The sequence below is a fragment of the Andrographis paniculata genome, unplaced genomic scaffold (assembly GCF_009805555.1).
Source record: "Andrographis paniculata isolate CXL003 unplaced genomic scaffold, ASM980555v1 Contig59END, whole genome shotgun sequence".
Classification (NCBI taxonomy): Eukaryota; Viridiplantae; Streptophyta; class Magnoliopsida; order Lamiales; family Acanthaceae; genus Andrographis; species Andrographis paniculata.
The window spans coordinates 2,767,005-2,793,696 of NW_026137594.1; the positions used below are offsets into that span (position 1 = coordinate 2,767,005).

The 26,692-nt window shown below is 28.2% G+C and overlaps 1 protein-coding gene and 1 long non-coding RNA gene across 15 annotated transcripts; both read left to right on the plus strand.

Annotated features, from left to right (window-relative positions):
• The first annotated feature begins 1,637 nt into the window (after nucleotides 1-1,637).
• On the plus strand, nucleotides 1,638-26,475 carry LOC127258198 (uncharacterized). 13 transcript variants are annotated; one of them, XM_051284955.1, is made up of 6 exons: nucleotides 1,638-1,916; nucleotides 2,155-2,286; nucleotides 2,553-2,647; nucleotides 6,926-7,046; nucleotides 7,386-7,437; nucleotides 9,910-10,072. In XM_051284955.1, exons 2-6 carry the CDS (start codon nucleotides 2,256-2,258, stop codon nucleotides 9,935-9,937), a joined length of 327 nt encoding a protein of 108 aa, XP_051140912.1. In that variant the 5' UTR covers nucleotides 1,638-1,916; nucleotides 2,155-2,255; the 3' UTR covers nucleotides 9,938-10,072. The 13 variants fall into 13 exon arrangements, 5 of the variants coding, with proteins under 5 accessions (XP_051140912.1, XP_051140911.1, XP_051140913.1 ...); XM_051284954.1 differs by having other exon boundaries at nucleotides 1,645-1,919; XM_051284957.1 differs by lacking the exon at nucleotides 9,910-10,072 and adding an exon at nucleotides 26,231-26,475 and having other exon boundaries at nucleotides 1,646-1,919.
• On the plus strand, nucleotides 16,117-22,483 carry LOC127258203 (uncharacterized). 2 transcript variants are annotated; one of them, XR_007840262.1, is made up of 8 exons: nucleotides 16,117-16,430; nucleotides 16,616-16,897; nucleotides 17,171-17,297; nucleotides 17,597-17,654; nucleotides 18,150-18,276; nucleotides 20,396-21,124; nucleotides 21,784-21,900; nucleotides 22,254-22,483. It is a non-coding gene; the product is annotated as an uncharacterized LOC127258203 (long non-coding RNA). The 2 variants fall into 2 exon arrangements; XR_007840261.1 differs by having other exon boundaries at nucleotides 21,784-21,884.
• Nucleotides 26,476-26,692: the final 217 nt, after the last annotated feature.

The window sequence follows — 26,692 nt, forward strand, 5'->3', positions numbered from 1 at the left end:
AAAATATATTAGTAAAATTAATTGAATATAATACACATAATTATAAATTAATATTAATATAACAAAAATAAGTCTAATTAAAATTTTAAAAAATTTATAAACTATAAAATTTAGATGTGATTAAAATGTGTAATTTTTTTTCAAAAAATAAAAATGACATTAGATATGAGATGAACGAAAATTTAAAATATGACATCATATTTGAGACGAATAGATTAATATTTTAATACTTCATCTGTCTACTCACAAAGTATATATCTTCTATTTTGAGTTATCTAATTATAAAGTAATCATTTAAAATATTTTTTTTTTTACAAATATTCATATGTTATCATTACATTATTACTTTTACGTAAAAGTCAAAATTGTCTTTACACTATTTTTAACTATGGACTATAATTAAAATACTAATATTTTTTAAATTCAAAAAAAAAAGTAAATATTTATTTTTAAATTGAATGAAAGTAGTATAAGTTTTGTGAGCGAAAATAAAGAATAATGCAGTAGTTTTAATCTAAAATCAAAATTAAAATGATGTTAAAATAAATGGATCTAGATAGAAGTTTCTTGTAATAACTTGAATAAATAAGTAAATTTAAAACGAATATAAAAAATTAAAACTATATAGTTAATTTAATTATGTTATACAAGAAAGAAAGAAATTAAAAATGTTGAATTGTGAACAAGTAGGTCAATCTTACCATCAAAACACATCCTTGGGGTGGTATTACTATTTTTATTTTATTTTTTTTAAAAATAAAATAAAATAAAATAATTTTTTTTCATTTATTATACTCGTAATAAAATAATTTTATTTCATCAGATACAATTTTTTTAAAAAAATATGTAAAAATATTTTTTTTAAAAAAAAATAGAAAAAATAATATTTCTTTATTAAAGAGCAAAACGAAAATAAATTTAGATAAGAATAAAATTTTTGAATAAATTTGTATTACAAATGAAGTATTAAGCTAAATTTTATTTGCATTCAAAATATCTGATTAACAAATATTTATATCAAATCAAATAGTAATTTCAATTGAAAATTTTAATATTCAAAATCAAAATTTTACAAATAAACATATATTTGTAATATGTTTTGATATAATAATTAATATTCAAATATCATAGATATTTAGCTATAGGACATAGGAAGTATTATATTTATGTTTTGATTGATTTTAAATGATGTATAACTTTATATGTTATATACTTAATTGAGTTTATATTTGTTAAATAAATTTTAATTTAGATTAAAAATAAAAAGATGTTAATCAAAAATATCGACCATTGCCATGAAATAATTTATTTTTTTATAAAAAAAATATTATTAAAATATTTAAAAAATATAAAATATGTCAAAATAAATTAAAATTTAAAATTTAAAATGTTTAACAATAAATTATTAATTAACAATTATTTATAAAGAGCCATGTAAAAAAAAAAAAAGAAAAGAAAAGAAAAGAAAAAAGAATCGTAATAAATCCTTAATGAACAATTATTTATTTTTACCGATTCTAATTTTTTATTCTATTATTTTTTTAACGATTTAACAAAAATTAACAAGACACACCCTGAGCTTAATGAAGTTATTCCATTTAATTCTAGAATCTTCATATTTAATTCAAAATCTTCTTACCGTTGTGATGTTGAGATGTATATTTTCCTTATATAATAGCAATTCATGACTCTTGATCTTGAATTTCCAATCTTCAGTAGGAATGGAGGGGAGCGAAGAGAGGAACGGAGGGGAGCACATGGCATCTCGTCGCCGACCGCTGTTCCGTCTTTCGGTATCCCTAAAGTTTCAGAGGTGGTGGTTTATGGAAACTTCTTTTTCTGTTTTATTGGATTTGGAGCATAGATTGGAGAAGGTTAAAGATACTGTGGTGTGGAATCGAGCCCTCTTCCTTCGGGTGGTATAGATTTACATATTGATTTCAGTATTTGGGCATTTATTTGAACAATTGATTTTTTAGATTTTGTGGAGAAACATATTTGATTGTTTGATTGGAGCATAGATTGGAGAAGGTTAAAGATATTGTGGTGTGAAATCGAGTCCTCCTCACATGGCATATTTGATTATTTATGTCTTGCTTCTTATTTACTTCTCTAAATATTTTCTTTTGTTTATTTTGGTTTTTGTTTTGATAGGTGACGTGCTCTGAGGAGGACAGAAAATTCAATAAAGATATTACTATTGGCCTTATTCTCAATGAACTTTTGAATTGAACCTTGCCGAGTACAATGTTCATATGGATAAGCTTCTTGATGTGGGAGGAAATAGTATGTATCACAATTTTCCTCTCCTTTGATCCGTGTTCTTTTTACATAGAAAGTTAACACCAATTAAATTTCAGGAACTTTCTGTGTCACACACACTGTTTATCTTCTGAGGATGAATACAAGGACAGCCATTGTCATTCCTTGCTATTGATATGTTGTTTCAAAATGAAAGCTGAACTTACAGAGCTCTGCTATATGTTGATATCACCTTGACTTTTTTATTATTTTGGTTACTGTTATTTACTTTTTCCTTTTAAACTTTGCAGTTCTGTCCAGCCGATGGGTCAAGCAAACTTTCTTCTATCCAAGATACAGTTTCTTGGGATGGACTATGTATAGGCTGGGTTTGGACTTAGTTAAGGTTTGGATTTGGGTATTTAAGTTGATTTATTTATTTTTTTGTTATATACTAATATTTTTGTCTTTTGATTTTCATTGTTTTATATGATTGTAATTTAGCTTATTTGATTGCCACATCATGAACCTGTTTGTTTCTATTGTTACTCAAGCCTGGATGAAAATAGGAATAGGATATGATTCTCTCTCTGCTTTTCCCTTTCTTGATATTGAAAGGAATTTATGAAGCCAGTGTGACTGAATAAGATAAGATGGAGAAAGAAGGAAAGAAAGTTTGACACAGCTTCTCGTCATTGAAATGAAGCTCAGGATGTTCATGGTATTTGTTTTCGTTTTTCATATATTCATGATAGTGTTACAGGTTCTTTATATCATCCCTTTTTTCCAAAAAAATTATATATTCTTCCCTTGATCTTTTTCAAAATATTATATCTTTTACTTTTTTATTTAGATGTAAGAAAGAACTCAATTTTACTTTACGTTAAATTATCTCAACACCTCTTCTTGAAAAACAAAGGTTTAATTGTTATTTCATCTATTTTTCAAATGAAACAATAAACTTATTCTCTCAAATCAAGTTCTTTCAAATCCTATTTTCAATCTTCGAATTTCATTACTCTCTCATCTCCTTTCATTTTTCGAGTCCTTCTCCTAAAATTTCAAATTTTCATATTCTTTGTTCTATCCAAATTTAATTTCAATTTGTATAGTTCCTATTTCCCTCCCCAAACTTTTTCTATTTTTCAATTCCCTTTTCCAAAATTTCTAATAATTCATCCTCTGATCTTTTTAAAAATATAATATATTTTGTACATAAGCAAAGCTCGTGTTTCGTCCCAGTCTAAATTCTTTCAAAACTTATTTTTACAAAAATTTAAAGTAATCCATTAGCTTAATATCTTTAAAATATTATATCTTTTGTTCTCTTTTTTAAACATAACAAGTGATTCAATTTTCTTCATTCAATTCATCTCAATATTTACTTTCTATCCACAAATAACTGATTGCCCTTTTGTGGGATGGATTGCTTCTATGTTCTGTTGTTTGTGTAATATATCCAACAAAAAAAATAAAATCCAAGAAATGGCTTCTTAATTGTTTTACTTGTTTGTTTGCATTGTGATTTATGCAATTTAACCATGTTTATCGCTGCATCTGTTTTATGGGGTTGCCATTTTTGGGTTTGCACACTTGGTATATTTAGATGAATTTGTTTTTTATGCCAGGTATGTTCAATTGTGTCGCTATTATAAAAGAAAAAAAAAAATTATATTGAAAAATTAACTTTTTTGAGTGTATAAAATGTGTATATATATATTGTGTTAATGTTATATATATTATAAGTTCTAAATAATATTTAGGGAAACTATGTCATGTAGAAACACAATGTGAACAAATTCTTTATTTCTATTTTTTTTACTCATACCTAAATCTATGCTTACAAGTGCTGAAACATTGCTAATACTACTATTTAAGAATTCAATTATCTCTTCCCAAAATATTTTTAGAACCCTGAAAACTGACGGGACGGTGAATTGGTTATTCAACAAACCATTCTCAAAGTGGAAGGAAAATCTAAACTTAGCTATTTCCAAATATTTTTTGGCCATATTTTCCTCTTCCATATTTTATATTCCACAAACCATTCTTCAGGTTTTAGATGCTCCCTTAAAACTGATGATAATGGTGCAAGGGGTGATTCCACAAGCCATTTCTTAAAGTGGAGGGAAATCCAAACCTTAAATGTGTTGTTTCAAATCTCTTTTGGCTATTCTTTCCTCTCTCCGGCGACTCTCATGTGCCGTAGTTGAACAAGTTGGGTTTTGAGTTCTACTTTAAATCAAATGAGGATGGTGATTGGGTGATTCCACAGACCATTCTTTGAAGTAAAAGAAAAAAATATCTAAACCTAACATGTACATTTTTCTAATTTTTTTACTTTATGCAATTTAAGAATTTAACCAACTCTTCCCAAACTTTTAGAACCCTCGAAACTGACGGGATGGTGAATTGGTGATTCAACAGACCATTCTTAAAGTGGAAGGAATCTATTTTTTTATATGCTTTTTCTAAATCTTTTTTGGCTATTTTTTCTTATTCCATATTTGATATTCAACAAGTCATTCTATGGTGATTCAAAAAGTTATTCCTTAAAGTGAAGGGAACTCTAAACCTTAAATGTGTATTTTCAAATCTTTTTTGGCTATTTTTCCTCTCATGTGCCATACCTGAACCATTGAGGTTTTGGATTCTACTTTAAACCTGATGAGGATGGCAACTGGGTGATTCCACGAACCATTCTTTAAAGTAAAAAGAGAACTTAAACCGAAAATGTGCATTTTCTAATTTTTTGACTATTGTTCCTCTAATTTCTTACTCTAGTTGAACAGTTAAGGTTCTAGGTTCCTTTTTCGGACTTGTATAACCCTATTTTATTCTTTTATTCAAATTAAGGTTCTATGTTTTTGTTATGTTTTGCCTTGTTCCAAGTGTTGTGATTTATGCATTCTTACCATGTGTAACTCTTGGTTCTTTTACTAGGTTTCTATTTTCCTTTTACTCTTTCGGAAAAATCTATACTTAAATTGCTAACCACTTGGTATTTTCCGTTAAAAGACTATGAGAATGTGTTGGAATGAAATAACTATTACTGAAAAAATTTGAAAACTAACAGAGATGGTTACTTGGGTGATTCCACCTACCATTCCTGTGAGTTTGGAGGGGAAAATTTTAGAACTAAAATGTTTTTTGTTTTTTTTTTTTTTTCCAGAAATTTTGGCCATTTTTTTCTTCTCAAAAATTTTGTCAATTTTTTTCTTTTTCATCATTGCCTATCATAGTTGAACAATTGAGATTTTGGGTTTTTCCTTCAAACTTGACAGGAATGATGAGTTGGGTGATTCCACAAAGCATTCCTTAAAGTGAAAGTTTAGAAGTAGACTTCAAATATCCAAAACTTTACTAAACTTCAAATATCCAAAACTTTACTAGATTTTTTTCAATTAAAATTTAGAAGTATCAAAACCAAAGTTCCTTAGTTTGTATGCTTTGTCCTAAACCATAAAGTTTTTTCGTTGACCTAGTCATTGTTTCAAGATTTTCTAAAGAATACTTGGATGAATTTTTTTTTGTTCTACATCTTGTTCCTAAGTGATTAACTGTTCTGATTGTACTTTCTTTATAGTTTGATTTCTAAGATCTTGGAGGAGATCAACCACCATGGTTATGAAAGCTTGTTGGCAAGTTATTTTTCTTCTTTTCAATTTTCTCTCTCTCACGGTGTGTCAATTATTCAAATTATTACCTGTTGTTGCTTTTGGCCTTAGCTATCATGTTTTAATACCTCTCTCTTTCCAACTAGCATTTGTATGCTTTTAGTGTATGTAGTGTAAACTTCATGTTTTGTTTTTGCATTCTTTCTCAATGTTAATGAATGAATAAAATCCCATGAAAAGAATATCTACATTGCACAAAAGTAATTTCCATACTAAAGAGATATTCAATTTGCATATATATTTACTTTAGTTTTTAACACTTTTTTTTTTCTGTCAAGTTTCTGCACTTGAGAAGGTTGTGATGGCACCACATTCATAAACTACAATGACTCGTCAAGGAAAACTACAGCAACCCAATGGGCAAGTTTTTTTTTTTTTTAATCAGTTAGTTTCAAAATTCCAAAATGCTTCTTTATTGATTTAGATAGTATTACACTATTATTTTTTATACCTGATTGGTGACATGTTAGAGAAGTTTAAAGATGTTGTGGTGCTGAAATACAGTATTCTGTCTGTTTAGTTTCAAATATTCCAGAATGCACATTTATTTTTATACTTGATTATAGAACATATTACAAAAGTTTAAGGATGTTGTGGTGCTGAAATATAGTATTGATCTGTTGGGCGGTACAGATGTATAGAGTGATCTCAGGTATTTGTGCTTTTATTTGAACATTTGATTTTTATTTTAAATTTTTAAAGAGTTTGTGAAGAATCTTCTATTTTAGTCTCTATTATCAATGTGTCTTGTTTTATTTTTGGGTGATCTTGTTTATTTAGCATTTTATCATTTAGTTTGCTCTAAATAGCTAGGTGTCTTTGCCATATCTAAAGGCTGGTGAACATCATACAGTACTGCCATTAGAAAACTCAATTGCACTGTTCTAAATTATGAAAGCCTTTGGGAGGTGAATGACCAATTATTTTGTCCTCCATATCTCTTCATATGTCTACCTACTTTTGATGATGACTTAGTTATTTTAACGCAGTTGGTTACTGGCTAACAGGTGAATAATTGTGAACAGAAAATCAATCAATCATGCAAATTAAGTGCTACCCTCAACTTAAAGAAGCATGAGAATGCAACAGAAGACCAGTCTTTCCTTGAGCCAAAGCATGGAAAATCAAGTAAGAAGATCTTTCCGTAATCTACACCACACCTTCTTTAGTGTTTATTTCTCTATGTGGTTTTCCTTTCCTTATTTATTTATTTATATTTTTGTTAGCTTCTTTTAGTGCAACATATATATATGTTTGTATATTATCTCTTGCTTAAAATTGTTTAATGTTTCTTGAATTTTTATATTTTCAGTTGCATTAGAAAATACATCTCATTCACTCGTCATATTTTGTTATCTTTCTAAATATATTTAGTTGATATGTGAGTTTCTTTTTCTTGAGGGCAAGTGTACTTGAAAAGTTACGTGTTTGTTTAAACCATATGTTATTTGTATGTTTGGTGTGCAGGTAAGTTGGAAAGCCTACATTTTGTATGGGCATGTACTTATTATCTATTGTGGTAAGCATAACTAAGCATGTGTATTTGTAAGACTATGTGCAGTTTGCACATCTACCTGAATTGTGTATTTATAATATGTTTGGGGCAAACATGCTTGAAACTTGGCGTATCTTCTATGATATGCTAATTTTCTATTGATTACAGATGTGCCCAGGAGCTTAAATATTGGTTTGCTAGGAAACCTACGTATCTGACTAAGTGCATATTATGTTAGGGAGAGGAATGTATTAAAACTTGCATATGTTGTTTAATTGTGTGCTAATTATGTATTGGGAGCAAGCATGCCTGAAAGCTTGCATATATGTTTTGACTATGATAAGCCCAAAGCTTGTTTATCAGGTTTGATTGATTGTACATTTATTTTTTTGTTGAGGATCAACGTGTTTGAAAGCTTGCATTATGTTTGATTGTGTGCTTGTTATCTTCATAAAGATGTGCTTGAAAACTTGCAAACGGCTTTTGGATTTTTATTGGAGGTTGTAGGCATGCCCAATATGTGGATTGTGCTTACTTTTTGGGGGGCTTGAGTTTGTCATACAACTTGCATTTGTTTGGAATGTGTGTTATTTTTCGTTAGCATATGACTATGTGTTTGATTTTTATGGTGATGAGCCCCCCCTCTCCTTTTTTTTTTTTTTTTTTTTAAAGTAGGTGGATATTATATATCAATATGATGGGTTCATGAAAGCTTGCATATTCGTTTTAACTATATGTTTAGTATATGTTTTGTGCAAGTGTGTTTGATAGCCTTTGTTTTGACAATGCATACATTTTTGTTTTGGGTATGTCTGTATGGAAGCCTGCATATCTGCTGGACTCTATAATACCTTATCTTTTTTCCTTGAGGTCAAAAAACTTGCATATTTATTTTGATTGTGTCTATTAATTGTTAAGGGTCATTTTTTTAGCGGAAAGCATCCAAAAGTTAGCATATTTGTTTGTGCTCAGTTCTTTTTGTGTTATGGAAAAGCATGCTTGAAAGCCTTTATATCTATTTTGACTATTTCTTGTTAATCATTTGGGGGGAAGTGTGCCCCGAAACCCAAATTCATAGTGTGTATTTTTATTCGCAATTGTGTTTTAGTATGCATATTTTATTTTGAATGTTTGCTTCATTTCTCTTGGGAAAAAACTTCCCAAAAAAGTCTATCTGTTTTGATTGTTTTTATTTTATGTTTGTGGCAAACATGTTGCAAGATTGCATATCTGTCTAAGTGGTATGCTTATTCTGTATATGGGGCAAACATGTTGCAAGATTGCATATCTGTCTAAGTGGTATGCTTATTCTGTATATGGGGCAAACATGTTTGAAATCTATTTTGACTATTGGCTTGTGCATGTTGACATTTGGGAGGTGTGTTAGGAAAGTTGCGTATATGTTTGGATTATGCGTATGCCCTGAAGCATGCACATATATTACATTGTAAGCTTACTTTTTATTGGGTCAGGTTTAAATGCCTTTTTTTCATTGTGTTTATTGTTTATTTCTGGGAAACATGTATGAGAATTTGCATATCTATTTTAGATAGTGTGCTTATTCTGTGTTTGGGCCAACATCAAAAGCCTGTCTATTTTGATTGTTTGCTTGTTTGTTTACATTTGGATGGTGTGCTAGAAAAGTTGCATGTATGTTTGTTTGGATTATGTGTTTGCACATATATTGCATTGTGTGTTTATGGGTAGCCATTCCCATGAGTCTATTTTGAGAGTTTGTTATTGATTCCATGTTTTGTTTATATTAGGTGCTATTAGGTATTTGTTTATTTTCTTGAAAGTGCATATCTTTGATTGTGTGCTTATTTTATATTTGATGGCAAGCATGCCGTGTGCCAAAATGCTTGAAAATCTAGTGTGCCCAAAAACTTACATATTTGTTTTGACTATATGCAGTGTTTTTCAATGGTAGGCATGCCATAAAAACCTGTACGTTTTGATTGTGTAGTTATTATTTATTAGAACCAAGCCTGCCCGAAAGCTTGCATATATGTTTTGACTATGTGCTTATTGGGTTTAGGCATGCTTGGAAAGACTGGTATTTTTTTTTATATGTTTATTGTTGCATTCGTGTCTGAAAGCCTACAATTATGTTTGGACTCTATGCTTAATATGTGTTGTTGGTGCCTTGCTAATGCATCCTTGAAAGTTTGTTTGTTTTTATGTGTTTATCATTGTTTGGAGGTAGGCATCTCAAAGCCCAAATTGTGCTTTTTTTTTTATTGTGACCATTGATTTGTTGAGGATTGACATGCTTGAAGTATATATTTTGATTTGACTATGTGCTTGTGATTTTGAGAAAAATGTGGTTAGAAGCTTATGTGTTGATAACTGGGTGTTTATTTATTTTTATGGAAATGGGTGCACCTAATATCCTATATATTTGTTGAGTTTGACTATTACCGGTTATTATTTGTTGAGCCTTAGCATAACCAAAATTTTGGATATATGTTTGAATGTATGTTTATTATTTGCTAGGAGGAAAGCTTCTCAAATGCCTACATAACCGTTTGAATTGTCTACTTGTTATTTGTTAATGTTTGGAAGTTGCACACTATTTGGACTGTAAGCTTATTTTATACTGGTTTGGTGTGTTTGAATGTTTGTATATTTGTATGGACACTGCACTTATTTTGTGTTAGGTTAGTGTTTGCATATTTTGTACTAATTATGTGTTTATTGTTAGTCATTATATCAATATCAAAATATTTTAAAAATTTTATATAAATTATAAATATATGATATATGTTTATAGTATTATTTTTTAATCTATTACAGAATTTAAAAATATAATATTTGTTTGTTTGGATTGAGGGAGTATTTTATGTTTGGGTAGCGTATTCTAAATGTGTTTATTATTTGTTATGGTAAAAGTAGTCGAAATTTTCCATATCTTTTTATTATTGTGTATTTATTATTGACTGAGGGTTTGGGCTACGAAAGTCTTCATATTTATTTATTTAGATTGTTCTTATTTTTTGTAATTTTAATTAACTTTATTTACTTGTAAAAAAATAAATAAATCTATGAAATTTTAAATGTAAAAATATTATACAATTTTATTAGTAAGTGGTCTAAGATCTATATCATATATTATTAATTTTTTTTATTACTTTTACTTTATTCATGAAAATTTTGAAAAATCATATAAACATTATTTTAACTAGTAAAAAAAGTATGTGAAAAACATTATTTTAACTTGTAAAAATATTATAAAATATAGTACATTTAAATTAAAATTTTAAAAAAAATATATAAACATCACATATTTAATTCAGATAGCATGTGGTATACGGTTTTATATTACACATGCAACAATTTAATTAAACATAAAATATACTCTTTCAATTCCATCGGAGTTTAACATTTTGATTAGAGAGACACGTATTTAAGACGTGGATGTTTAATTAGTTAATAATAATTAATTATATTATTATATTATTTTTTTTATAATAAATAATATATATAGTTTTAAAGTAAATTTAATATATATAATTAATTTTAAATTAAAATATATGTTTAAATATTAAAAAACTAGCCTATTATATAATTTATGATATTAATTTAATTTTTATATTTTAAATGATAAATTTTATTTTGATAATAAAATGTAGTATGAACATAGCCAAAAATTAATTTATATAAAAAATAAACTATAAATAAAAAATAAAAATATTAAGTAAGCGAATCAAAATTTTATAAATATATATTACAATTTAAACTTAAACATAACAGAGATAAAAATAAAAATAAAAAAAGTAGAAAATAAAATAACACAACAGATAATTTTAAAATATACAGACACAATAATAATGGAGTATTAAAATATTATACTCGAAGCTAAATAAATTAGTAAATAAATATATAATAACGATAAAAAGAATCTATTAGTAGAAAATTAAAATTAATTTAATAAAATTATTATACATTATAAAATAAATAAATAAATAAAAAGACAAAAAAGACTATACCTGATTTTTTTTTCTTTTATTTTTTTTTTCTCTCTTTTTTTTTTAAGATTTTTTTTTTTTGCATCATAGTATGGATAAAAAAATTGATTAGTAAAAATTTTCATATAATTTAAAATTTATAAGTAAAAGAAAACAAATTTATTATAAAATTTTCACTAAATAACAGATTATATGCATAAATAATACTCCTTCCGTCTTCAGAACTATAGTGTTGGGTTTGGTGATATTATATTGGTAGTAGGAAAAGAGTACGGGTAAAATTTTTTTTTTTTTTTTTTTGCCCTTGTAAGTGTATTAATGTAAAAAATAGTGGCAGTAATAATAAAAAAATAAGGGTATTTTTATAGTAATATGGTTATTTATGGAAATGTGAATATTGTTTTGGGACGGACAAAATGGTAAACAAGACTATTGTATTGTAACGGAAGGAGTATATAAAAGAGATAATGATATTTTTTTATGTAGAAAAGTATTTACTTCCTTTTAACGATAACAAATTATATGCATAAATAAAATTCGAAAAAAAAAACACGTGAAAACCCTTAAAAAAGGTAAAAGAAATAAAAAAATAAAAAATCACGGTTGTCCAAACCAAAAGTAAAAAATTCACAATAATGAAATAACATTTAAGAGTTTTTAATAATACATATTAACATGTTCAATCATCATTAAATCAACCAACAAAAATCACATATTTAAGGAAAATAAAGATAAAAAAAAAACAAACCTAAAAACTTTGTCATTCTGATCGAATTACAAGCACTTTTTTAAAATTTCTGATTGGTCAGGATTGCCGTTTTTCCAAATCTCCGCAATGTTAGGTATATATAGATATACAAAACTCTAATTTTATACATATTTTGTTATTTATTATCTCGATAAATTTGAATTTTGTTAGATTAGTGGTTACCCTAACAAATTTTAACTAATTATCCAAACTTATTATTTAAAAGATAAAAAAAATTCCAAAATTATGAGAGTGCACGAATTAAAGTGTCTTGTGCTATATATATATATATATTAATATGATTATATAGTAATTAAAAACTATATGCAATATGCATATCATTTTGTAATAATAAAATTTTTTATAAAACAAGTAAATAAAAAAAAATTGTTTATTTATAATTAACATAAACAATTTTATAAAAAATGTGTAGTTTTAAATATAGATAAAAATATTTATTTTTTGAGAAGAGGGGTAGAAATAAATGATTTTGAATAGGTCCTACGTCATTTATGATATTGTATGTTATATAGTTAATTAAGTTGATTTATATTTATTAAATATATTTTGATTTAATAATTTTTACCAAAAATAAAAAAAATGTCAATTGTTACGGGACAGACAAATATGTAAATAGTGTCAGTTGGGAATAATATTATACAATACACACTATAAATATAAATATTGGATATTAGGGGTGGCAAATTGGCTGGGTCGGCCCAACCCAATAATGTTTTGGGCCAGATAAACACGGTCCAGTTTTAATTTGAATTTGAAAATCTAAGCCCGAGTACCATTTAGTTTCAAATAGGGTCGTTCCGGGCCAGCCCATTTGGCCCATTCTTTTTTTTTTTTTTTTTTAAATTCTAAAATAATTTCATACCCATGATTTTATACTTACATCATACCAACTAAACCATTAGCTTATAACTTTATTTTTAACCTAAATTTATCTATTAATATATCTATAAAATTATTTTTTAAAATTGGGGCGGGTCAGGCATGGCCCGGTTTGTACTCATGCCAGGTTGCCTTAAAATTTTGCAGGCATATTGTTTTAAGCAAAAATACGATTTTTTGTGCTAAGTCCAAATTAGATTTTTGAACCGTATCTATTTTTTGTCACCAGACATTAAATATTCTTATTTTATAAAGTATACACAAAAAATCAGCACTATAGCTCTTTATTTTATATTTTTTTAAAGATGTAGTAAAATAATTCTTTCAAATAATCATAGTGAAAGTAATTATTTTTGGATCCGTAGAATTATGAAAATGAACTCTGACCGTGTCATCATTAATTATAACAAAACTTTAATTATTAGGCCATTATTTTGTGGTCCCAAAATACTTAAAAATGTGTGTTTTTTTTTATTATTTAATCATAAAATATAATTTAAATTTCTTATTTATCTAATTAACTAAAATATATGGTTTGTTAGCTTTTTGTTTTTTTATGAATATATATATATTTTTTATGTTAGATATCGATAATTGAATTAATAATTAAAAAATATTTAGTATTGAATTATTGAATTTTAATAAGGAGATAATGTATATATATCTAATTTTAATATAAGTATATTATATTTTTTTAATAATATTTACGAAAAATCAATTTGTCTAAAAATACTAAATGAATAAATTTATAGTATATTTTAAACTTCGTGCGATAATTATATTTTAATATTTTAAATTTCTTTTTATCATTGTAGTTTTTTAAATCAAAAAAAATTATTTTATTTTACTTCAAAAATAATTATTAATTAAATACTAAAATATTAATACTTTTTAATTTTTATATTATTTTTATTTTAATGTCAAAGATAAAATGGACATTATACTTATTTATTATATTATATATATTTAAAATACTAATTTATTTTGATTCGCATGCAAAAATTAAATAAAAAGCTAACTAATGAACGGAGAGAGTATAAGTGTAATACAAACATACATTTCCCTTGTCATAATATATATATATATAAGTAAAATATCATACTACTATTTTATTTATTTTAATCACTTTTTTTTTATTATAAAAGAGAAAAAAGTATATATACATCACATTAAAATTTGTATCTAAATCAAATGAATCTATTTTTATATGACCGAGTAATATAAAATACAGTAAGTTTTTTAAAGCATAAACCAAAATCCCCTTAGGATTGTATTTGTTTGGAAGTTTGGTTATTTGGAGTTTGAAATTTAAATAGTAAAAACGTTAAAATATAATAGTGGTATTATGTTATATAAATAAATATTAATATAATATTTGTATATAAATTAAAATTTTAATATAATATAAAAAATAAATATTTGGTTTCATATTTTAAAGAAAAATTTTGTTAGGTTAGGACAACTCCAACATTGAAAAAATGCTCTGATTGTGCAAAAATTGGAGGAATGACTCCAACTCACCCAAAATCCTTCCATTATTTTTGCAGCCCGCTACACTGTACACTCAACTCCAATTTTTTGAGTGAAGTTTGTGTACTTTTGTTATTTTTAAGATATATTGTGTAATTTTTTTAAAAAAATTATATGTAATTTTATTTTTTTGGAAAGTGATATAATTTTATTTTTGTAAAATAATGTATAATTTTTTTTAATAAAAATGATATATAATTTTACCTTTCGAAAGATGATATATAATTATATATATTTTTAAAATAATGTATAATTATATATGTTTGGGTTATATTGTAAAAATAAATTAAAGTTTGAATTTAATTTATAAACATAAAATAATATAAAATATGAATATATTTTTTAAAGTGAGAATTGAAATAATGAGTTGAAGATGGTTTTAATAAATTCAAAAAAATTATAGTGATAAAATTTATAGAAGTTGAAAAGATAGGAAGATGAAAGTCCAAGAATATATATTTACATAAATATTTTTGACAATTTTTTTTTTTTAAAAAATAAAATAAAATCATTGACTCCCCATTTATTACAAAGTCTGTACATATCAAGCCCATACAATATAAGTTTTCGCCCAAATGTTGGCCCCCAATCGAACAGTTTTATATCTGAAATTAATTTCCGGACGTTAGGCTCTATTTTTCTCTAAAACCCAGGGACGCTACCTGCCGATCCGCGACCCAAATTGTGATATGCATCTTTTAAAACTTACAAATTTACTAAGGGTGTGTTTGTTTGGGGATTTGGATTTTGAATTGAGATTTGAATAGTAAAAATTTTGAATTTGAAAAGTTAGTATCATGTAATATAAATAGGTGTTGATGTGATATTTTGAATGTAAAATTGATTTTTAGTATAATATAAAAAATAAAAAATAGGTGTTTGATTGATGTTTTTGGGAAAAAAAAAATGGAATAAATAGTAAAAATTAAATCCAATCCCCCAAAGTGTTTGTTTGGGAATTTTTTTCAAAATTTACTATTCATTCAACTTTTTTCTTAACATATCAAATAAAACACGTATATTTTATATTTTTCTATTATATTAAAAATTAATTTTACATTCGCATTGTATAATTATTTAGGTTCAAAATTTTTAATGTTCAAATTTCAAAATAAAAACACCATAAATGTATAAATATATATATAAATATCAGTTACAGCCCAATATATCAACGGTTATAAAATGAAAAATAGTACTATTGTTTTAAAAATGATTAATATTTTATACTTAAAATTTGTAGCATTATATATTTAAATGAATATATAAATAACTGAATAAAATTTGTATAATGCTGAAATAAAATTACAAATGAAAATAATAAAAAAAATATATCAAAAGAACAGTAACAATCAAATACGATACTCCATAATACAATATAAAATAAAATTTGTTTTAATTATTTTTTAATGTATTAACTGTAAGAAATTATACTGTGGTCGGTGACTAACGGAATTATGTTTTATTTAAAATTTAAAACAGCACAACTTAATTAAGGAAACTAAATTTGTTAATATCATCGTCATCTTACTTACCGTTGTAAGGTGTGGGTTATTTATTCAAACGCTCACAACAAATCCACCAACAGAAGAAATGAGAGTGAGAGAATCAGAGAGAGAGATCCGAGCGTCTCATCGCCATCGCCCCAGTTGTCGGCCGACTTCGAGAGTGCAATGCAACGGGGACAGATGAGTCCGATTCGATTCTATTGGGGCGAGACGGTATGACTGACTTCGAGAATGCAATGCAATGGGGACAACAGATGAGTCTAATTCGATTCGATAGGGGCGAGACGGTCGGTGATGATTTTTGGTCTGGACTGCCTAGGTAGGGTTGAATCGTCGGCAGGGGAGACCGGAAGGCACGAAAAGCAGGTATGAATTTCTGGTTGAAGTTTCAGTCAATTTCTTTGAATCTTGAAGATGATGCGACTGACTGTGAGTTAGGTTTAATTGGATTTTAGTTCTATGGACATATGAGAGTATAGTAGATTTGTTTGAATTCAATTTAGGGTTTTGTGGAGGATGATTCTTGTTGAAATATTGTTGTTTCCTTTTAGGTCTTCTCTAAAAACATGGCGACGAAATATGCAAGCGCTGATCCGGTGGGAATTGAACAATGATCATATTTAAGCCGGACCTGACAAATATTTCGATTCGAATTTTGGTCTGCCTAGGTCCAATCGTCGACAAGGATTCTTGGCGGGGCCGTGTCTAAAAAATGTCTTCTGGAAGTGGTTTCATTGTCTTCTTTGGAAGAATTGTCAGTTCTTCTGGAAGTGGTTCCATTTTCTTCTGGAAGTTGTCTTCTGGTTCCATTGGCTGCTCTTCTGCTAATATGGGTATGTATATATATCTGATTCTCCTCCTGTTACCATCAATCATTGCATTATTAATAACTCTCACTAACCCTTTTTATGGGATTTTAGGAATTTAGCACTATGGTTCAAAATCATGTTCTGTTTTGGATGGATCGAATGTGTTCTTGCTAATATCATTGTTATAGTGATCCAAGTTTTATTGGTTTGTTGTAATCAATTTTTTATATTAAGTATTTTGGTCTATCCCCGGTTTCTCCATTATTTTTAATCAGAATTGAGTGTTTCTTGAAATAGGATTTGTGGCAGCAATGACAACGTGGTTGTATGTTGCTCAAGGACTCGGTGACTATTGTGATTGGAAGCTGCTCTTAAAGCATCAAAGGATTAATGGTTCGTTGACATAATATTCATTTCCAACAATGTAAGATTAATTTTGACTTTTTCCATCATTCTTCGCTTCATCCACAGCCCCCTCACTTTGATTAAATCCCATAAATTCATAATGTCTTTAGATGTAGTAGTTTTGGTTAATCAGATCATACGACAGACAGCATTATTAAATCAAAATAAGCATTCGTCTCTTCGGACGGGGTTTTAGGAGATATCAGAGTGAAGTGAGGACAATAATTGAAAGTGAATAAATTAATTGTGAAGTGTGGTTGGGGCACTGCATCAAATATTGAATCAATTTGATTTGATGTGCCGGCATTTTACTTGCAGCAGAGCCCTCTGCTTATAGGGAACTAACACCTCAGATCGGTTTTTCCTTCGAATTATGGTAGATATCCTCTCCTTTGATCTGTGTTCTTTTTACATAGAAAGTTAACACCAATTAAATTTCATGAACTTTCTGTGTCACACACTGTTTATTTTATTATTTTACTCTTGCCTAAATTCATGCTTTAAAGTGCTGAAACATTGCTAATACTACTATTTAAAAAATTAATCAACTCTTTCAAAAACATTTTTACAACTCTCAAAACTGACGGGATGGTGAATTGGTAATTCTACAAACCATTCTTAAAGTGGGAGGAACATTTAAACTTAAATGCGCTCTTTCCAAAAAAAAAAAAAAGTGGCCATTTTTTCCTCTTTCATGTGTGAGATTCCACAAGTCATTCAAACAAACCATTCTTGAGGTTTTAGATCTTCCCTTAAAACTGATGATAATGATGAATTGGGTGATTCCACAAGTCATTCCTTAAAGTAGGGGGAAATCTAAACCTTAAATGTGTCTTTTCAAAATCTTTTGACCATTTTTTCCTCTCTCCAGTTACTCTCACGGGCCATAGCTGAACAATTGAGGTTTTGGATTCTACTTGAAAGTAGATGAAGATGGTGATTGGGTGATTCCACAAACTAATCTTTAAAGTAAATGAAGAATCTAAACCGAAACTGCGGTATCTTTTTTGACTACTTTTTCCTCTATGCATTAGATTTAACAAGTCATTCCATTCCATGTTGATTCAAATAAACTATTCTCGAGGTTTTAGATGCTTTCTTAAAACTAATGATAATGGTGAATTGGGTGATACCACAAGCCATTCGTTAAAGTGAAGGGAAATCTAAACCTTAAATTATGTCTTTTCAAATCTCTTTTGACTATTTTTTCCTCTCTCTGGTTCCTCTCACGTGTCATAGCTGTACACTGATTTTGGGTTCTACTTTAAACCTGATGAGGATGGTGATTGGGTGATTCCATAAATCATTCTTTAAAGTAAAAAGAAGAATCTAAACCTAACATGTACATTTTTCTAATTTTTTTATTTTTTTTCTCCATTCTTGTTTGCATCGTGATTTTTGCAATTTTACAATGTGCAGATCTGCATTTGTTTTATTGGGTGCCATTTCTATTATTATTATTTTTACACTTTTATTCCCCTAAATCTATGCTTAAAAATGCTGAAACATTGCTTATGCTATTTAAGAATTTAATTAACTTTTTCCAAAATATCTTTTGAGCCCTCAAAACTGATGGGACGGTGAATTGGTGATTCAACAAACCATTCTTAAAGTGGAAGGCAAACCTCAACTTATATATGCTTTTTCAAAAATTTTTTTGGCCATTTTTTTTTTCCTCTTCCATGTTTGATATTCAACAAGTCATTCTATGGTGATTCATTAAACAAACCATTCTTAAGGTTTTAGATGCTCCCTTAAAATTGATGATAATGGTGCACTGGGTGATTCCGCAAGCCATTCCTTAAAGTTGAGAGAAATCTAAACCTTAAATGTGTTATTTCAAATCTCTTTTGCCCATTTTTTCCTCTTTGGTGACTCTCACGTGCCATAGCTAAACAATTGAGGTTTTGGATTTTACTTTAAACTTGATGAGGATGGATATTGGGTGAGTCGACAAACCTTTTTTTAAAGTAAAAGGAGAATCTAAAACTAAAATGTGCATTTTTCTACTTTTTTGACTATTTTTCTTCCTCTCCTTCTTACTCTAGCTGAACCATTGAGGTTCTAGGTTCCTTTTTCATTGTTGTATAACCATATTTTATTCTTTAGTTCAAATTAAGGATATTGTGGTAAGCATCTAAGGAAATGTTTTTGTTATGTTTTGCCTTATTCAAGGTGTTGCAATTTCTGCATTTTCACCATGTGTAGCTCTTGTTTCTTTTACTAGGTTTCTATTTTCTTTATACTCTTTTGGCAAAATCTATGCTTAAAGTGCTAAACTCTTGGTGAGGTCAGTTAAAATATTATGCGAATGTGTCAAAATGAGGTAACTATTACTGAAAAAATTTGGAAACTAACATAGATTTTAATTGGGTGATTCCACGTACCATTCCAATGAGTGGGAGGGGAAAATTTTAGAACTAAAATATTTTTTTTCTCTTAAAAAATTTTGGCCATTTCTTTCTTTTTCATTGTTGCCTACCATAGTTGAACAATTGAGATTTTGGGTTTTCTCTTAAAACTTGATAGGAACGATGAGTTGGGTGATTCCACAAATCATTCCTTAATGTGAAAGGGGAAATCTAAACCCTATATATGTTTTTTTTCTATTCCTTTTTTTTTTTTTTTTTGGCTATTTTCCCTTTCTTGTTACTCTAGTTTGCCATAGTTGAACAATTGAGGTTCTAGGTTCCTCCTTTATAGCCGATCTAACCCCATTGGTAGTAAGTCATGGATTAGTATGTTAATTGATAGCTTGTGGATACTATGGTAAGTATTTTATAACTCAATAAGACAAAGGAGGAAATGAGATTTGTTTTCTTAAAAGCTTTATGAGGCATAAATGAATAACTATTTGGGCATAAAGAGCAGTATAGTTTGTTTTGTAGACTTCAAAGATCCAATCTTTAGTAGACTTTTTTCAATTAAAATATTGGAGTATCATTACCAAAGTTCCTTAGTTTGTACGCTTTGTCCTAAACCATAAAGTTTTTTTGTTGACCAGGTCATTGTTTCAAGATTTTCTATAGAATATATGATTTTTTTCTTTTCTGTTTTTGTTTTACATCTTGTTCCTAAGTGATTAACTGTTTTGATTGTACTTTCTTTATATTGTAGTGTTTTGAAATCCATTGACATAGGTTTGATTTCTAAGATCTTGAGGAGATCAATTACCATGGTTATGAAAGCTTGCAGGCAAGTTATTTTTCTTCTTTCCAACTCCCTCTCTCACAGTGTCTATTATTCAAATTATTACCTGTTGTTGGCTTTTGGCCTTAGCTATCATGTTTTAGTACCTCTCTTTCCAACTAGCATTTGTATCCTTTTAGGGTGTGTTTGTTTGGGGAATTCTCCCCCAAATACACTATTCATCGCATTTTTTTCCTTCAAAAACATCAAATCAAACACCTATTTTTCATTTTTTTTTTATTATACTAAAAATCAATTTTACATTCAAAACATCACATCAACACCTATTTATATTATATCATACAACTATTCAAATTCAAAATTTTTACTATTTAAATCCCAACTCAAAATCTAAACCCCCAAACAAACACACCCTTAGTGTATGTAGTGTTAACTTCATGTTTTGTTTTTGTATTCTTTCTCAATGTTAATGAATGAATAGAATCCAATGAAAAGAATATCTACATTGCACAAAGGTAATTTCCATACTAAAGAGAGATTCAATTTGCATATGTATTACTTTAGAATTTTAACACATTTTTTTTTTGGTCAAGTTTCTGCGCTTGAGAAGGTTGTGATGCCACCACATTCATAAACTACAATGACTCATCAAGGAAAACTACGGCAACCCAATGGACAAGTTTTTTTTTTCAATCGGTTAGTTTCAAAATTCCAGAATGCTTCTTTATTGATTTAGGTAATATTACACAATTATTTTTTATACTTGATTGGTGATATGTTAGAGAAGTTTAAGAATGTTGTGGTGCTTAAATATAGTATTCGTCTGTTTAGTATCAAATATTCCAGAATGTTTCTTTATTGATTTAGGTAATATTACAATACAATTACTTTTTATACTTGATTGGTGACATATTAGAGAAGTTTAAAGATGTTGTGGTATGGTATTGGTCTGTTGGGTGGTATAGATGTATAGAGTGATTTCAGGTATTTGTGCTTTTATTTGAACATTTGATTTTTATTATTTTTTTTAAAGATTTTGTGGAGAATCTTCTATTTTATTCTCTATTATCAATGTGTCTTGTGTTATTTTCTGGTGATCTTGTTTATTAAGAGTTTATCATTTAGTTTGTTCTAAATAGCTAGGTGTCTTTGCCATATCTAAAGGCTGGTGAACATCACACAGTACTGCCATTAGAAAACCCAATTGCACTGTTCTAAATTATGAAAGCCTTTGGGAGGTGAATGACCAATTATGTTGTCCTCCATCTCTCTTTATCTGTCTACCTACTTTTGATAATAATTTAGTTATTTTATCGCAGTTGTTTACTGACTAGCTGGTGAATAATTGTGAGCAGAAAATTAATCAATCATGCAAATCAAGTGCTACTCTCACTTGAAGAAGCATGAGAATGCAACAGAAGACCAGTCTTTCCTCGAGCCAAAGCATGGAAATCAAGTAAGAAGATCTTTCGGTAATCTGCACTACACCTTCTTTAGTGTTTATTTCTTTGTGGTTTTCCTTTCCTCATTTATTCTTTTCTTTGTTAGCTTCTTTTAGTGCAACCTATGTATATTATCTCTTGCTTAAAATTTTGTCTAATGTTTCTTGAATTTTTATATTTTCAACTGCATTAGAAAATACATTTCATTTACAAATCTAATCCTCCAAGCCATCTTAATGTAAACAAGTCCATAATTATGTTCATTACTTCACTCGTCTACTTATATTAATATTTTGTTCTCTTTCTATATATATATGTAGTTTGATATGTGCGTTTCGTTATGTGTTTGTTTAAACCATATGTTATTTGTATGTTCGGTGCAGGTAAGATGGAAAGCCTACATATTTGTATGGGCATGTACTTATTATCTATTGTGGTAAGCATACCTAAGTATGTGTATTTGTAGGACTATGTGCTTATTATTTATTGGGGCAGCTGTTCCAAGAGAGCTTGCATATATTTTTTGACTGTGATGTGCCCAAATCTTGTTTATTTGTTTTTATTGTACATCGATTTTTTGTTGAGGACAAACGTATTTGAAAGCTTGCATTTATGTTTGATTGTGTGCTTGCTATCTTCAGAAAGATGTGCTTGAAAGCTTGCAAACTGATTTTGGATTCTAGTTGGAGGTTGTAGGCATGCTCAAATATGTGGATTGTGCTTACTTTTAGGGGGGCTTGAGTTTGCCATACAGCTTGCATTTGTTTGGAGTGTGTGTTTCTTTTCGTTATAGTTAATCGCATATGACTGCGTGAATTTTGTTGGTGATGGGCCCTTTTTTTTTAAGTAGGTGGATATTTCTATCAATATGATGGGTCTATGAAAGCTTGCATATACGTTTTAACTATATGTTTAATATATGTTTTGTGCAAGTGTGTTTGATTGCCTTTGCTTTGACAATGCATACATTTTTGTTTGGGGTATGTGTGTATGGAAGCCTGGATATCTATTTTGACTATTGGCTTTGTGCATGTTGACATTTGTGAGGTGTGCTAGGAAAGTTGCATATATGTTTGGATTATGTGTTTGTCCTGAAGTATGCACATATATATATATATATATATGATATATTGCATTGTGTGCTTACTTTTTATTGGGTCAGGTGTTCCCATGAGTTTAAATGTTTTTTTTTTTAGTTTCTTTATTTTCCATTTTTGGGAAACATGTATAAGAATTTGCATATATCTATTAACATGGTGTGCTTTTGTATTTGGGCCAACGTTGAAAGCCTTTGTATGTATTTTGACTATTTTCTTGTTTGTTTACATTTGGGTGGTGTGCTACAAAAGTTGCATGTACGTTTGGATTATGTGTTTGCCTGTAAGTGTGCACATATATTGCATTGTGTGCTTACTTTTTTATTGGGGTATCCGTTAGTTTTTGTGTTTGTATGGGCATGTACTTATTGTGGTAGGCATACCTAAGCATGTGTATTCGTAGGACTATGAGCTTATTGTTTATTGGGGCAGCTGTTCCTAGAAAGTTTGCAGATCTACCTGAATTGTGGATTTATATGTTGGGGGGCACACATGCTTGAAACTTAGCATATCTTTGATGATATGCCAATTTTCTATTGAGTACAGATGTGCCCAGCAGCTTAAATATATGGTTTGCTAGAAAACCTACATATATGACTAAGTGCTTATTATGTTACGGAGAGGAATGCAGTAAAACTTGCATATGTTGTAATTGTGTGCTAATTATCTATTGGGAGCAAGCTTGCATATATGTTTTGACTATGATGTGCCCAAAGCTTGTTTATTTTTTTATTTTTATTGTACATTTATTTTTTGTTGAGGACTAACGTGTTTGAAAGCTTGCATACATGTTTGATTGTGTGCTTGTTATTTTCAGAAAGATGTGCTTGAAAGCTTGCAAACTGATTTCGGATTTTAGTTGGAGGTTGTAGGCATGCCCAATATGTGGATTGTGCTTACTTTTGGGGGTGCTTGAGTTTGCCATACAACTTGCATTTGTTTGGAATGTGTGTTTCTTTTCATTAGCATATGACTGTTTTACTTTTGTTGGTGATGGGTTCTTTCTTTTTTTCTTTTTTAAGTAGGTGGATATTATCTATCAATATGATGGGTGCATGAAAGCTTGCATATTCGTTTTAACTATATGTTTAATATATGTTTTTGTGGAAGTGTGTGTATTTTTATTTGCAAGTGTGTTTTAGTATGCATATTTTGTTTTGAATGTTTGCTTCCCAAAAAAGTCTCTGTTTTGATTGTGTTTATTTTATGTTTGTGGCAAACATGTCTTAAAAATTGCATATCTATTTAAGTGGTATGTTTGTTCTGTATTTGGGGCAAACATGTTGGAAATCCTTGATATCTATTTTGACTATAGGCTTGTGCATGTTGACATTTGGGAGGTGTGTTAGGAAAGTTGTGTGTATGTTTGGATTATGTGTTTGCCTTGAAGAATGCGCACATAAATTACACTGTAAGCTTACTTTTAATTGAGTCAGGTGTTCCCATGAGTTCAAATGCCTTTCTTTATTGTGTTTATTTTTATTTCTGGGAAACATGTATGAGAATTTGCATATCTATTTTAGATGGTGTGCTTATTTTGTGTTTGGGCCAACATCAAAAGCCTATCTATTTTGATTGTTTGCTTGTTTGTTTACATTTTGGGTGGTGTGCTAGAAAAGTTGCACGTATGTTTGGATTATGTGTTTGCCCTTAAGTGTGCACATATATTGCATTGTGTGCTTACTGTCTTATTGGGGTAGCTGTTCCCATTAGTCTATATTGAGAGCGTGTTGTTTATATTAGTTACTATTATGTTTCTGTTTCTCTTCTTGAAAGCATGTATATCTTTGATGGTGTGCTTATTTTATATTATGGCAAGCATGTCGCGTGCCCAGAAGCTTGAAGATCTAGTGTGCAAAAAACCTACATATTTGTTTTGACTTACATGTATTGTGTTTTAGTGGTAGGCATGCTATAAAAACCTGCACATGTTTAGATTGTGTAGTTATTATTTATTAGAAGCAAGCATGCTCGAAAGCTTGCATATATGTTTTTGAGTATGTGCTTATTGGGTTTGGGCATGCTTGAAAGACTGGTATTTGTTTTATATGTTTACTGTTGCAATCATGTCTGAAAGCTTACATATATGTCTGGACTCTACGCTTATTATGTGTTGGCGGTGTCTTGCTTACAATGCGTGCTTGAAGGTTTGTCGTTTGTTTTACGTGTTCATCATTGTTTGGAGGTAGGCATACGAAAGCCCAAATTATGTCTCTTTTTTTTGTATTGTAACTATTGATTTGTTGATGATTGAGGTGCTTGAAAGACTGTATATTGGTTTGATTATGTGCTTGTGATTTTGAGAAAAATGTGTTTAAAGCTTGTATGTTGATTTAGATTGGGTGTATTTATTTTTATAGAAATGGGTGCATCCAATATCCTATATAATTGTTGAGTTTAAGTCTCACTATTAGCTCTTATTATTTGTTGAGGGTTAGTATATATATTTGAATTGTGTGTTTATTATCTATAATTGAGCCAGAAGTCCTGTGTATTAGTTTTGAATGTATGTTTATTATTTACTAGGAGGAAAGCTTCTCGAATGCCTACATAACCTTTTGAATTGTCTACTTGTTATTTGTTAATGTTTGGAAGTTGCATACTATTTGGACTGTGAGGTTATTGTGTTTGAATGTTTGTATACTAGTATGGATTGTGCACTTATTTTATGTTAGGCTAGCTATCTTTAAAAGCTTGCATATTTGTTGTTGTTATTATTATTATTATTATTATTATTATTATTATTATTATTATTATTATTATTACTTGTATATTTGTTTTGATTATGTATTTATTATTGATTGAGAGTTGGGGCTATGAAAGTCTGCATATTTATTTGGATTGTTCTTGTTTTTGTTAGGGGTTTTGAAGTGTACTTATATTTTTTTTAACTAGCATACGAAAATTCTAATATTAAATATTATAATACAATTTTTCATATATAAAAAAATATATACATTCAAAATACAAAACAAACACAATTATTAATTTTCTTATTTAAATCATTTTAATCAAAGTTAACAATCAAAATGGAATGGATAAAATATAATTAAATATAGAAAAAAAAAATCAATTTTGATCTCAATATGACAAAAATTTATGAATTTTGGTTTCAACATAAAAAAAAAAAAAAAAAAAAAAAAATCATCAATTTTACTCTAATTATAAATAATTTTAATCAATTTTGGTCTATTTTAAATAATTTCAATCAATTTTGGTCTTACCATTAAAAAATTAACGGAAATTGCTAATGCGGACTTCAGGTGATGTGGCAACTGACCTGGAAACTACAAGATTATGTACAATACACAGTCATGTTGTTAGTGTATATTTCAGTGTATAATTATATATGGTCATGTTGTTACACGGTTATGTACAATTATACACGACTATGTAACATTGTTACACGGCTATGTACAATTATACACGACTATGTAACAGCTGTACCTTTCTATTTTTGTCTAAAATTTTGTTTTTTTGTTATATATATATGTATTCAGGATAGATGATACCGTTAAAATAGAAAAAAATTAATAATAATCATAATATAATTAAAATGTATTAATTTTAGTTCAAATATAAACATTTATTCTTTTGGAAGATTTTGTCTAAAATTTTACTATTTATAAAAAAAAATTCTCTTATAAAAATCCAATTGTTGTATTGAAATAATAAATTAAATTTTAGTACTATTATAATATAAAAAAATAAAAATAGTTGTGTAA